At 39.1% G+C, this 12,189-nt stretch overlaps 1 protein-coding gene across 1 annotated transcript in view; it reads left to right on the plus strand.

Moving 5' to 3' along the window:
* Positions 1–12,189, plus strand: part of ADGB (androglobin) — a 222,396-nt gene that overhangs the window by 74,494 nt on the left and 135,713 nt on the right. Inside the window, exons 11-13 of the mRNA XM_084623349.1 lie at positions 1,935–2,109; positions 3,844–3,934; positions 10,553–10,697. Coding sequence (XP_084479475.1) covers positions 1,935–2,109; positions 3,844–3,934; positions 10,553–10,697 — 411 coding nt within the window. The remainder of the gene's footprint in view (positions 1–1,934; positions 2,110–3,843; positions 3,935–10,552; positions 10,698–12,189) is intronic.

The following is a 12,189-nucleotide window of genomic DNA, read 5'->3' on the forward strand; positions in this document are numbered from 1 at the left end:
ATTCTTATTACTAATAATTAGAGCACTTAAAGATTATTAGTCTTCACAGAATAAAGAAATGTCTGGCAGTGCTTTTATGAGACTGTTTTGAATTAACTGTGTTTAATATCAGTTGGACCCAGGATTGTGTTCTTTGTTTAAATAGTATTGTGTTACTAGAAAGACCACTGTAATTTAATCCTATATAATTTATGTGTTTAGCACAGTTTCTCTATACTACTGCTAATTTATAGTAATCAGAAAGCAGTTTGGAAGTTGTGGTTTAGTGGTTGCATTCTCTCCTGCCATATGGAGGGTCAAGTCTAATTCCTGGTTTTGGCCTCAATCCCTAATGTGGCAGAGATCACCACAAAAGAGGTGTGATACACAGGTGTGATAAGGCAGGTCTGAGATGTCATTTAGACATTTGTCAGAGATGGTCATTTAGTAGACTCATGAATGAATGGTAGTCTAGGGGGTGTAAATATAGAAATATACTATTTCTTCTGGACATCTTTTAGGCAAGCCTTGTTCAGACCATGTTTGGAAACCCAGAAATCCACCATTGAAAGTAATCATATTTTGTAAGATTAGTTTAATTACTTGGGTGAGATCCTGGCCCCATTAAAGTCAATGGGAGTTTTGTCATTCAGTTCAGTTCATGATTTTTGCATTTTTCTCTTTTGGCCTACTTTATTGGTGTGTGCTCTCCCAATGCTTGTATAGCTGTGTTTTGGCTGTCTACAGAAAGAATGCAGAGTTATTCAAATAAAAGGGGGAAAAATCAATAGTTTGGTATCACTCTAGTATGTATCTTGGCAACAGTTATCTGCCAAGATCTACAGTAAAGTAGCTAAACTGGTTTGCTGAAGTGCAGAATCATTTCTAAACACCAGGTGGCTTTGCTTCTTACATGTTAAGTACTGTCTGTTTAAATGTGTGCTTCCCCAGCCACCACTCCTGCATGTTATATGTCCAGGAGAAAACATCACATCAAACTGATGAGGTTGCTTATGGATCTTTTTTTGCATTCTGGCTTGATTTCTCTTTATTTGCAGTCACACTGACAATCACAGTAATTGCTGCAGAACTAGTGGAGTTCCAGGGATGTTAGACAATGAGCGAGAGCAATGCGCGGGGGCGGGGAGGGGCTTTTTGTTGGAATGCAGAATAAAGATGAGTAATTGGTTTAGTTTGTTTAATGAACAACAGAAGATACATAGCTAAAAAAAAATAAAAATAAAAACAAAGGAAGATGTCCAAATATTAACACTAAACATTAAGTAGTGAAGGAATATACTTAAATATTAGAAGATAACTGTTTAAATGGGAAGAGCACCACTCAATGTCCGTATCTAAAATTACTCTTATGTCATGGTTATGCGGGCTAGCTGTAGTGTCTTTACATACAACCACATGTACTAAAATAGACAGCGAGATTAAAGGGCTAATTCTGATATAAAAATATTGCTGCAGAATAACTTTACATTATGGATGTTTTCATGAGCCACCTAAATAAGCCAGTTGCTTAGTAGAACTCTGCCACCTTGTAGGTGTCAGCACGAAGCTTTAGCGAACGCTTCAGAAAAACATTTTAAACAAAAAATCTTTAAAACAAAATGTTGCCAGCCTTCCTCCTTTTTTCATTCCACTGCTGTGACACAATATCATTCTGTGTTTATCTCCAGAGCTGAAAAATGCATGGTTGTGGCTGAAACAACTTTTGTATGATCAATCCTTTATATACGATAAAATGTATTTAAACCAAAAATGTGCCATTAAATTTTGACTCCTGATCAGTCATCTTTGCTAGACATGTTTGGAACAAGGAGCTGACTGAATATTTCATGTTAAAATCTAATATTTTGTCAAGATTCTGTATGCTTACTGCTTAGCTCTTTTAGTATAGGAAAGGAGAACTGCTGTCACTGAGTTTATCCTTCTGTATTTTGCAGGCTGATTCTTCTGAGAAGTTGAGGCAGTATGGACTTTCCCACATATATAGCCATCCTGTGCTGGTGACTAGGACTAGGTCCTGTCCTCTGATAGCTCCACCAAAGCCACCACCAATTCCTCGATGGAAACTGATCCGCCCGAAAAAAGAAACTATTGTGACAGATGAAGCTCAAGGTTTGTCTGCTCAGACTGTACAAAATATATTTAATTTACTATGAATCACAGTTAAAGTTCTTAGTGTTTCACTTTTGAACCAATGTAGTGGAAACTCTTGGCATATAATTTCAGTGGAGTTACATCACAGTTGAATTTCACTCCTTATTTTTGCACCCTTGTTTAAGGCTTTCCCCCCATTCATTCATAAATGAGTGTTTGGGAGAGGCAGGATACATCATATCTGGAAAAAATCCCCAAACCTGAATTAAAGATTTGGAGAGAATCAGTGATGGACTTAACCACTTTTTAACTGAGAACACAGAAACTGGAAAGCTTTGAGAAATTATTTATTTATTATTATTAGAGCTATAGGGACATGATGTTGACAGCTAGCACAGCGCTTAAACACATGCTTTACTTTAAGCATATGGATAGTCCCACTGACTTTATTGGTCCTACTCACATACTTAAAGTTAAACTGTATATCTACACTACAGCTGGGCACAAGCCTCCCAACACCAGATAGCCAGACTTGCGCTAGCGAGGCTTGAACTAGTGTGCTAAAAATTGCAGTGTGGACGTTGATGGCTCTGTCATCAGCTCGGGCTCTCAGGTCCACCGGCCTTCTGTGTCTGAGCTCGGGGAGGCTAGCCTGAATCTGTGCTGGAGCTGCAACATCCATACTGCTATTTTTAGCATGTTAGATTGAGCCCCGCTTGCACAAGTGTGTCTACCTTGGCTGGGAGGCTCAGAGCTGCAGTGTAGGCCTACCCTTGTTGGCTCAGGCTCAGAGTAATCAGTACGTTGCAGGATATAAGCTCTGTGTGTGCACAGTGCTTTACTTAAAGGCACCGTTGACCATTCCCTTCCATTCTTGCACTATCTGCAGGAATGGCAGAACAGGAAACTGAGGCCTACCTTTCTAAAACATGCCATCTTTTGGGCTTACATTTCCTCAATAGCAACTTCATAATTGTCTAAGAGGGTTTTCATAGACTTGCTGCTAAAGTCTTTTTAGAGAGTTTTGCAGATCAGATATTAGCAATAAAAATTGCCTAACAGTATTTCACTAAGAATTCATGAAGTTGCCTTAAATAACTCATGAGACATTTAATAGACCATTTTTATTCAGTTATTCTAATTGTGTGCATGCACTCTTAAAACTGTGGCCTTAATAGTTTTTTTCTCAAAATACTCTACATTAGAAATATTATTAATTTTCACATTTAACAATAATGCAATGGTAAGTCTAATTAACATGCACGTAGATGGTATGAACTAAGACAGATTTTTTCAGTATCTTAGGCATTCTATTTATTTATTTGAAATGAATCAAATCCTTAATTCCTTACTTGGAAAACTTGTATTGACTTCAGCTGCAGTTTGCTTGAGGATGGGGTAATAACTGAACTAGGTGGTTGCTTGCAGGGAGCTATGGGGTAATTCAGCTGCAACTATGTTAATATGGGCTTAAAGGGTTCTCAAGGATAGTAATGACACTGCACAACCAAGCTGTAGAAGTGTCCATTTCATATTTCAAAAGTCCTGCTGAATTAAAATCTTTTGAAAGCTGTACTTTCAAAAATCACTTAATGGTTTAGTACATACAGCTATCCTTGTAATGTCAGATTTCACCTTGAATTGTACCAAAACTAGCCACAGTCTTAACCCTTCTTTGTGAATTTTTATTTTGAACAGTATCACTGGTTTTAGTGTTTTAAAACTCATAATAATCTTTTTTTATTTTTTCAGAACCTATAATAAAGAAACCTGAACAGTATATTGAGATTGCTAGCCCATTTCTGAATTATAGAGTCACTCCTATTGCAGTACCCACAAATATGTAAGTAAATTAAACTTCCTGTACAATAAGGGAATGCACTTATTTGTTCCGAAAGAGTGTTAACATTTCTGTTAAACATTCATCATGTAACCAATATAAACACAAAGTATTGTGTTTATCTGTAATATGCAAACCAGTTGTTTACTTTCATTGCTCACTCAAGGGCCTGTACCTTTTATCTGAGATGTAATTGCATAAGAAATGATCCCTTTTTAAATTAAGAATGTCTAGGAGCAATTGAAATCCAGAATTTTCAATACACATGTTTTCCATTTACCTTTCCTACATTATTTTGACCTGTGTGCCAAACAGTTCTTTTCTTTTCCCTAAACCCCTACTAGACACACCATGGATTATTGGGTCCAAAAGTTGGAATTTTCTTTCTTCAAATGTTTATGGGCTTCATCAAAGGCCATTGAAATCAATAGAGTCTTTCTATTGAATTCATTAGGGCTTGGGTCAGGCCCCGTAAGTATTTTCTTATAATAGATTTTGATTGTTTTTCTTTTCTACTTTTCTTATTGTATTGAAAGGTGGGATTTGCAATAGAGATGCTCAATGTTCCTCTTACGTTTAAGGAGTTATTAAATGTTAAGATAATCTTCCCCTCAATTATGAGTGATATGTGATTTTTTAACTGAATATGAAAATTGGCCTCAGGAACTAATTCACTTTAAATCACCTCCAAACGATAGAAGAAATGGATACTGCTCAGTCTGCTTCTTTGTTAAATTCCTCCTCTTCCTCCACTTAGCTAGAAGCTTCAGGAAGAATGTAGAGGGGTAATTATGCCTGTGTTCTTCCTGAAGTACAGTATAGGGTGCAGTTGCTGATGGTTATTTTAGTCACATGTAAAGGAAAAGGTGGGAAGCCAGTTTTCATTTTCAGCTTTATATTAGATTTGCCAGAAAGGCAATGCATCAAGGATCTTCAATTATAAGGGGTGATTATACTCTTAAAAAGAACCCATAACTCGATGATTTGTTGATTAAAGGACCACTTGCCTCAGAGATTTCACTCTGCCCTCAAGACATTTTGCCAGTTGTTTGAGTCATTGGGCCAAAGAATGGAACCTCTAAGATGTCCCTTTCACATTGACACAAGTCATGGAGCTCATGGAATCAGTTCTACATTCTAGATCTGTGACACCATTTTTCTCCTGAAAAAAGGTTTCAGACTTCTCAGAATGATTCTTCTACTCCAGAATATCTTCAGATAGCTTTCAGATTTTCTCTCAGTTCTATTGAGCCTCATGGCCTCTTGCACATATGTCATTCCTCTAGCCAGACTTCAAAAGAGACCATTGCAAGGCTGGCTCAGAACTATTCATTGGCTTCATTTGGATAACATGGAGCAACAGGCCATTTGTTTCTCCTGAAGTTACGTTTTCACAAGTGCGGTAGATAATACCAGAACATGCTTGCAAAGGTGCCTCTTTCAACCAATTAGAATCATAGACTTTAAGGTCAGAAGGGACCATTATGATCGTCTAGTCTGACCTCCTGCACAATGCAGGCCACAAAATCTCACCCATCCACTCCTGTAACAAACCCCTAACCTATGTCTGAGCTACTGAAGTACTCAAATCGTGGTTTAAAGACTTCAAGGTGCAGAGAATCTCCAGCAACTGACCTGTGCCCCATGCTGCAGAGGAAGGCAAAACCCCCCCGAGACTTCAGCCAATCTGCCCAGGAGGAAAATTCCTTCCCGACCCCAAATATGGCGATCAGCTAAACTCTGAGCATGTGGGCAAGACTCACCAGCCAGGCACCCAGGAAAGAATTCTCTGTAGTAACTCAGATCCCACCCCATCTAACATCCCATTGGGCATATTTACCGCTAAAATAGTCAAAGATCAATTAATTGCCAAAATTAGGCTATCCCATCCGCAATGCTGGTAACAAATACTTCAACATGGTTAGAAAGCTGAGCTGTTTCAACTCACATGCAAAGACTTTTGTACACGAGTATAAAAAAACTTCACATAAATGTCCAGGCACAGAGAGCAGGCTGGCTAACAATGCTTCTCTCCTAACAGGTCCCTTCCTTTGTACTTTCATGAAGAATTCTACCACCATATACTTTATTACATTGAAAAGCACCAAATTAAAAGAACATTAAGGTTGCAAAGTCAAGCAGTTAAAAGTTAGGAAATACCAGTATTAAAGCTATCTGTGCAACTTTAATTCAGTCCCCTTATGTGTATGCATTTTGATGCAGTCTTAAATTACATGGTCACATACTGTTTTTTCCATAGGACCCCTGCCTCATTTAGAATCATAGAATATCAAAGTTGGAAGGGACCTCAGGAGGTCATCTAGTCCAACCCCCTGCTCAAAGCAGGACCGATCCTCAATTAAATCATCCCAGCCAGGGCTTTGTCAAGCCTGACCTTAAAAACTTCTAAGGAAGGAGATTCCACCACCTCCCTAGGTAACACATTCCAGTGTTTCACCACCCTCCTAGTGAAAAAGTTTTTCCTAATATCCAACCTAAATCTCCCCCACTGCAACTTGAGACCATTACTCCTTGTTCTGTCATCTGCTACCACTGAGAACAGTCTAGAGCCATCCTCTTTGGAACCCCCTCTCAGGTAGTTAAAAGTAGCTATCAAATCCCCCCTCATTCTTCTCTTCCGCAGACTAAAGGATGGACACTTGCTCTGGGGATAAATCAGAGTTGTGCAGTGAAGGAAACTGTTGTCCGTAGGACATCTGCTTCATTTGTTGCAGAAGTTGGAAGGTGTATTATGAATGAGACCTTGTCTACACTTGCAGTGGTGTGTAGGATACATGTAGCTACACACTGCTGTGAAAGGCAGGCTAAATCCACACTTATCTACATATGGCAATGAAAGTCTCTGGCAATGGGATGTTATAGTGCTAAAATTAGCAGTGGAGATGTGGAAGGCACTGTTTGAGTGGGTAGAGAGCTGTGTAGGGTATATACAGTAGGGTTCAGACATTTAGGGCACTCTACTCTACTTGCCTAAGCAGTGCCTCACTGTCTACACTGCTATTTATACCCATGCTAACTGGGCATGCAGTGTCTGTTCCGTACATGCTGTAAGTGTAGACCTACCCTGAGGCAGGGATTGCAGAAAGAAAGAGGATGGTCTCATGGTTAAGCCAGCTAAATGGAGTTTTGAGTTCTGTCCCTATCTCTGTTACAGAGTGCCTGTGTGATGCTGATCAAGTCATGTAGACCAAAATTTCCGCAGGTGACCACTATATGTTTCTCATTTTCAGGTGCTCAGCTTGTGCGAAGCACTCACAACTGCAACAGACATAACTGGAAGCTTTGCTCTGAATATATTAAGTGCTGTAAAATGTTAGGTATTTTAAAAAGTCAGGTGCTAGGCCTTTCAAATTGGACACCCAAAATCAGTGAATATATTTAACAGTTTTGCTTTTAATCTCTGTCCTCAGTTTCTCATAGTGTAAAATAGGGACAGTACTACCACTTTACTTCACAGAGGTGTTATGAACATGAATTCATTAATGTTTGTAAAGAACTAAGATACTATCATGAGAGTACCACAGAAGCCCATGAGAAAAATAATAATTATGTAGTCAGTGCAGGGCTTGGATTGTGGTTAGTAAATAATGCATGGGGGTAATACAGTGAATGATGAGGCTAAAAAAAAAGACTAGCTGCTCATTTAGTCAGCACTGTGAATCCTGTGAAAAAAATAGTATGTGATTGTGCAATGAAAGACTATCATAATGCTTACACACAGGGGGGTTGAATTAAGATTGCAAAGGCAACCTTAATACTGGCATTTCCTGACTTCTAAGTTGCTTAAATTTGCAACCTTAACATTATTTAATGCTTTTTTATGTATGGTTTTGTCCATTGTGGGATGTCCAGTCAGATGATTCTTCTGTCTTATGAGTGTCGGTGGGGATGTGAAGGTTGTGGGTGGTGTTGTCCTTGTGATGAAATAATTGTCTGAGTCGGAGTCAAGGAAAGAATTATTTTACTTCTCCACATTTTAGTATGGTGTCAGGTCCCGTGGTGTGGCAGAAGTGATTGAAAGGCTGGTATTGCACTGGTTCTGACACACACCTTCCATAAGATACTTCCTTGCCTCCAGCATGAAGGAGTGTAACAAAGTCACTCACAGTCCAGCGTGCCCTGAGAAGGCATCACAGTAGCATAGCCATTAAACACAAAAAGCAAAAAATGGAATCAACTCCATGACTCACAGAACATTACCTCTAGGAGAAACCATGACACCAGTTCCTACCACTTGGACACTATACGACACCCCACTATCATCAGATAAGCATAAGATTACCCCTAACTGGAGCTGAATTATCTGTACTCCCTAAGGGACTGAGCTTCTGCCCCATCACAGAATCTGAAACCATACTAATGTTGAGAACTGGAAGAATCATCTGACTGGACTCCCCCCAGTGGATGAAACCACAAAGACTAGATCGTCATGTTTATTGCTTCAAGAAAGAAATCAGCTGTGAAATCCTTAACAAACATTATATCCCCCACAATCTTCCACTGCCGAGAGGACAGCTATACAATCCAACCCCCAGATAGTGATCACAGCAGCAGACATAGGGGGCAACATTGTAGTCCTCAATTGTGATGACTATGTCTTATAATATAATATTGTCTTATAATATAATTCTGTAATATTATTGAGATGATGAAATTTCTTACCTTTTATTTGTAAAAAAGAATTATATAGATGCTACATTATGAAAATTCCTTGACTTATTTTTTATTCTGTATCTTAAACAATTTGCCTTAAAATGGAGAAATATCTATAAATGAAAAGTGTTGAAATAGTAAATGGAGTAATAATTATAAATAAAATGCTGTAATATTTGCAGATTAGCAGAATTTTGTAGTATGTTTTCATATTTTAATAAATTACTTTCTGATCTCTTTAGCTTGTTTTGTCAAGGGTGAAATTATTTCTATTAGGTTTCTGTGACAACCATCTAATTCAATCTCCTGTGATTTAATTAACAAGGAGTTACCAAAATATATAGTGAAAATCAACATTTTATTAAAGTAATACTGTTTTTAAATGATGTAAGGGATTTAGACTCATAATTGGGATTGCAGCTATTTTTAATCTGTAACCTTAATCCTAATCAAAGATATAAATATTAAGACATTATTTAAGAGAATATATTTCTGCCAGTTTTATTGCTAAAGAATTAAATATTTCATTCTCTCTTTTAAGGAAGTACTGGATGAAGCATATTTACATTTGTTCTATTGTATTACAACTACACATTTCAATCAAATTGCTATTTGTGTGACATTGCTTTGATTTAGTCCCCATAGCCCATATAACCAAGCAGTGAGTTCTAACAAGCTCCTGCTACCACTGAAGTCAAAGGCAAAACTCTGATTTACTTCAGTGAGAGTAAGATTGGGTTCTACATGGATTTTCATGTTTTGTCTGTCTTGTATCCATGGAGACCAATTTTGAAGAAAAAAGCAAAACTGCTTCCCCCGGCCTCCACTTCTGGATGTGTTCTCCCCAGAACCACTAACCCAGGAACCTATCCTTGCAACGAAGCCCGTTGCCAACTGTGTCCACATATCTATTCAGGGGACACCATCATAGGGCCTAATCACATCAGCCACACGATCAGAGGCTCATTCACCTGCATATCTACCAATGTGTTATATGCCATCATGTGCCAGCAATGCCCCTCTGCCATGTACATTGGTCAAACTGGACAGTCTCTACGTAAAAGAATAAATGGACACAAATCAGATGTCAAGAATTATAACATTCATAAACCAGTCGGAGAACACTTCAATCTCTCTGGTCACTCGATTTCAGACCTAAAGGTCGCAATATTAGAACAAAAAGACTTCAAAAACAGACTCTAAAGAGAGACTGCTGAATTGGAATTAATTTGCAAACTGGATACAATTAACTTAGGCTTGAATAGAGACTGGGAGTGGATGGGTCATTACACAAAGTAAAACTATTTCCCCATGTTTATTTCCCCCACCCCCCACTGCTCCTCGGATGTTCCTGTTAACTGCTGGAAATGGCCCACCTTGATTATCACTACAAAAGGTTTTCTCTCCCCCCCCCCCGCTCTCCTGCTAGTAATAGCTCATCTTAAGTGATCACTCTCCTTACAGTGTGTATGATAGCACCCATTTTTTCATGTTCTGTGTGTATATTTTCCACTGAATGCATCCGATGAAGTGAGCTGTAGCTCACGGAAGCTTATGCTCAAATAAATTGGTTAGTCTCAAAGGTGCCACTAGTACTCCTTTTCTTTTTGTGAATATAGACTAACACGGCTGCTACTCTGAAACCTGTCATTAGTAATGATGTTTTATAACTTTGCTTATATTTTAGAGGTTCATGGCTTCCTCTAAAAATTAGATGGAAAAGTTTTAGTGTGTGTACATGCATGTGGTGGTAAGCCCGTAATGATATCTAATGCCTGCACACTGCTTAGGTATACTGCTGTCCTATTGGGTTGAAAAAATAAACAAAGGACATAAAAATGTAGATTGTTTTGAAAATCAAATCCTTATTTTTCAAACAAGGTGTTTTTAAGGTGTCTTAATAACTAAGTATGTGTATTAATGTGTTTGAGTTTTTTTATTATACAGCCATTTTCCACCATCTACCATCAAAAGAGGATGTAGTCTTGCATCCACCCTCCCTTCTGTCATTGAAAATGATGAAAATGTAAATGACATTTATTTGGATGTGAATCAAAATATGAGATTCTTGAGTGCAGAAGATAATTCTCAGGTAATAATGTTACATTTAAACAGAAAACTAACCCAGTTTTGTGCTGCCAATGACAGTGAAAGATGGAACATAACATTTTTAATACTTGTAGATGTAGATTTTAATTTTTTTTTTACTGCATTGTTTTGTTTTTGCATTAAAATTAACCAGCCTTTTACCTTTTTATAGTTAGACTTCCTACCCAGTAGGCATCAATATATCAGCATTTCTATTTTAACTTTCTAATTTTTTCAAAATGTAGCTCATGTATTAAATTTACTAATCCTGTTTTGGCTGTTTATAAAAAAAAGAAAAGAAAAGAAAACAGCTCTTTAAAAGAGAAAACATGGATACAGTATCTCTCTCTTTGTCTTTTTGTTTTTTTCTCCTCAGGAATGTCACTCTGTGGCTATGTCTACACTTATGGTGGTGTGTAGAATACAGACACTGCATGTCACCCTTGCACAGGTATAAATAGCAGTGTAGATGGTGATGTACTGATTAGACAAGTAAAATAAAGACACTCCAGAACCTTAGGGTATGTACCCTACATGCCCAAGAAGTGCCTTCTCCGTTTATACTGCTATTTTTAGCAATATAGTGTTGCACTGCCAGACCCTTTCCCTACTGCAGTGAAAGACTATGGCAGCAGAGAAAGGCTCTCACAGCAGAGAGATGCTAGATCCTTTCTCTGCTGCCAGCCTACTGCAAGAGCTTTTCCCTGACACTTGTAGCTACACACTGCCCTGGGACACACCCTGCTTTTTACAGCAGCGTATAGCTACACCATAGGCGACGACTTCCCCTCTGCCTGGTGGGTGCTCGACCCCCCGGCCCCACTTCTGCACTGCCTTCACCCCATTCCTAGCCGCAAGTCCCTGCCCCACCCCACCTTTTCCCACCCCAGCCCTGCCACCTTTCCACCCCCATTCCACCCCTTCCCCCACACCTGTCCCTGCCCTGCCTCTTTTCTGCCTCCTCCCCTGAGCACGCTGCGTTCCCACTCCTCCCTCTCCCTCCCGAAAAGTCCTAAGCTCCGCCAAACAGCTGAGGAGCGGATAGGCGGCACGCTCGGGTGTGGGAGAAGGAGGTGAGGACGGGGGAGCTTGGCCACCGGTGGGTGTGGAGCACCCGCTAATTTTTCCCTGTGGGTGCTCCAGCGCCTACGGCTACATCTACCCTATGTGCCGCCGCAAGTGTGGACAAGGCCTGTTTCTGACTTTGAAGCCTAAAAAGTTTGAATCAGTGAAAAGGGATGGAAGCAGCTACAAGCACTGTTAAGACGTTTGTTTAGAATATCACCAGGATCAATATCACTGAGATTTTCTGTCTGTTCGTCTCCAACTTTTAAGTTCTCGGCCATTTTTGGCTTCTGTGCACACATGACTTTACTGTTCACCCCGATATGGCAGCACAGGCTTTACACTGCTAGTATGTGTGTATGTGTGTGTGTATATATATATGTTTGCTGTATTTCAATTACAGTACAGAGATTACCTAGATACCCAGCTAC

This window comes from Lepidochelys olivacea (assembly GCF_965140295.1).
Source record: "Lepidochelys olivacea isolate rLepOli2 genome assembly, chromosome: 3".
Lineage (NCBI taxonomy): Eukaryota > Metazoa > Chordata > Testudines > Cheloniidae > Lepidochelys > Lepidochelys olivacea.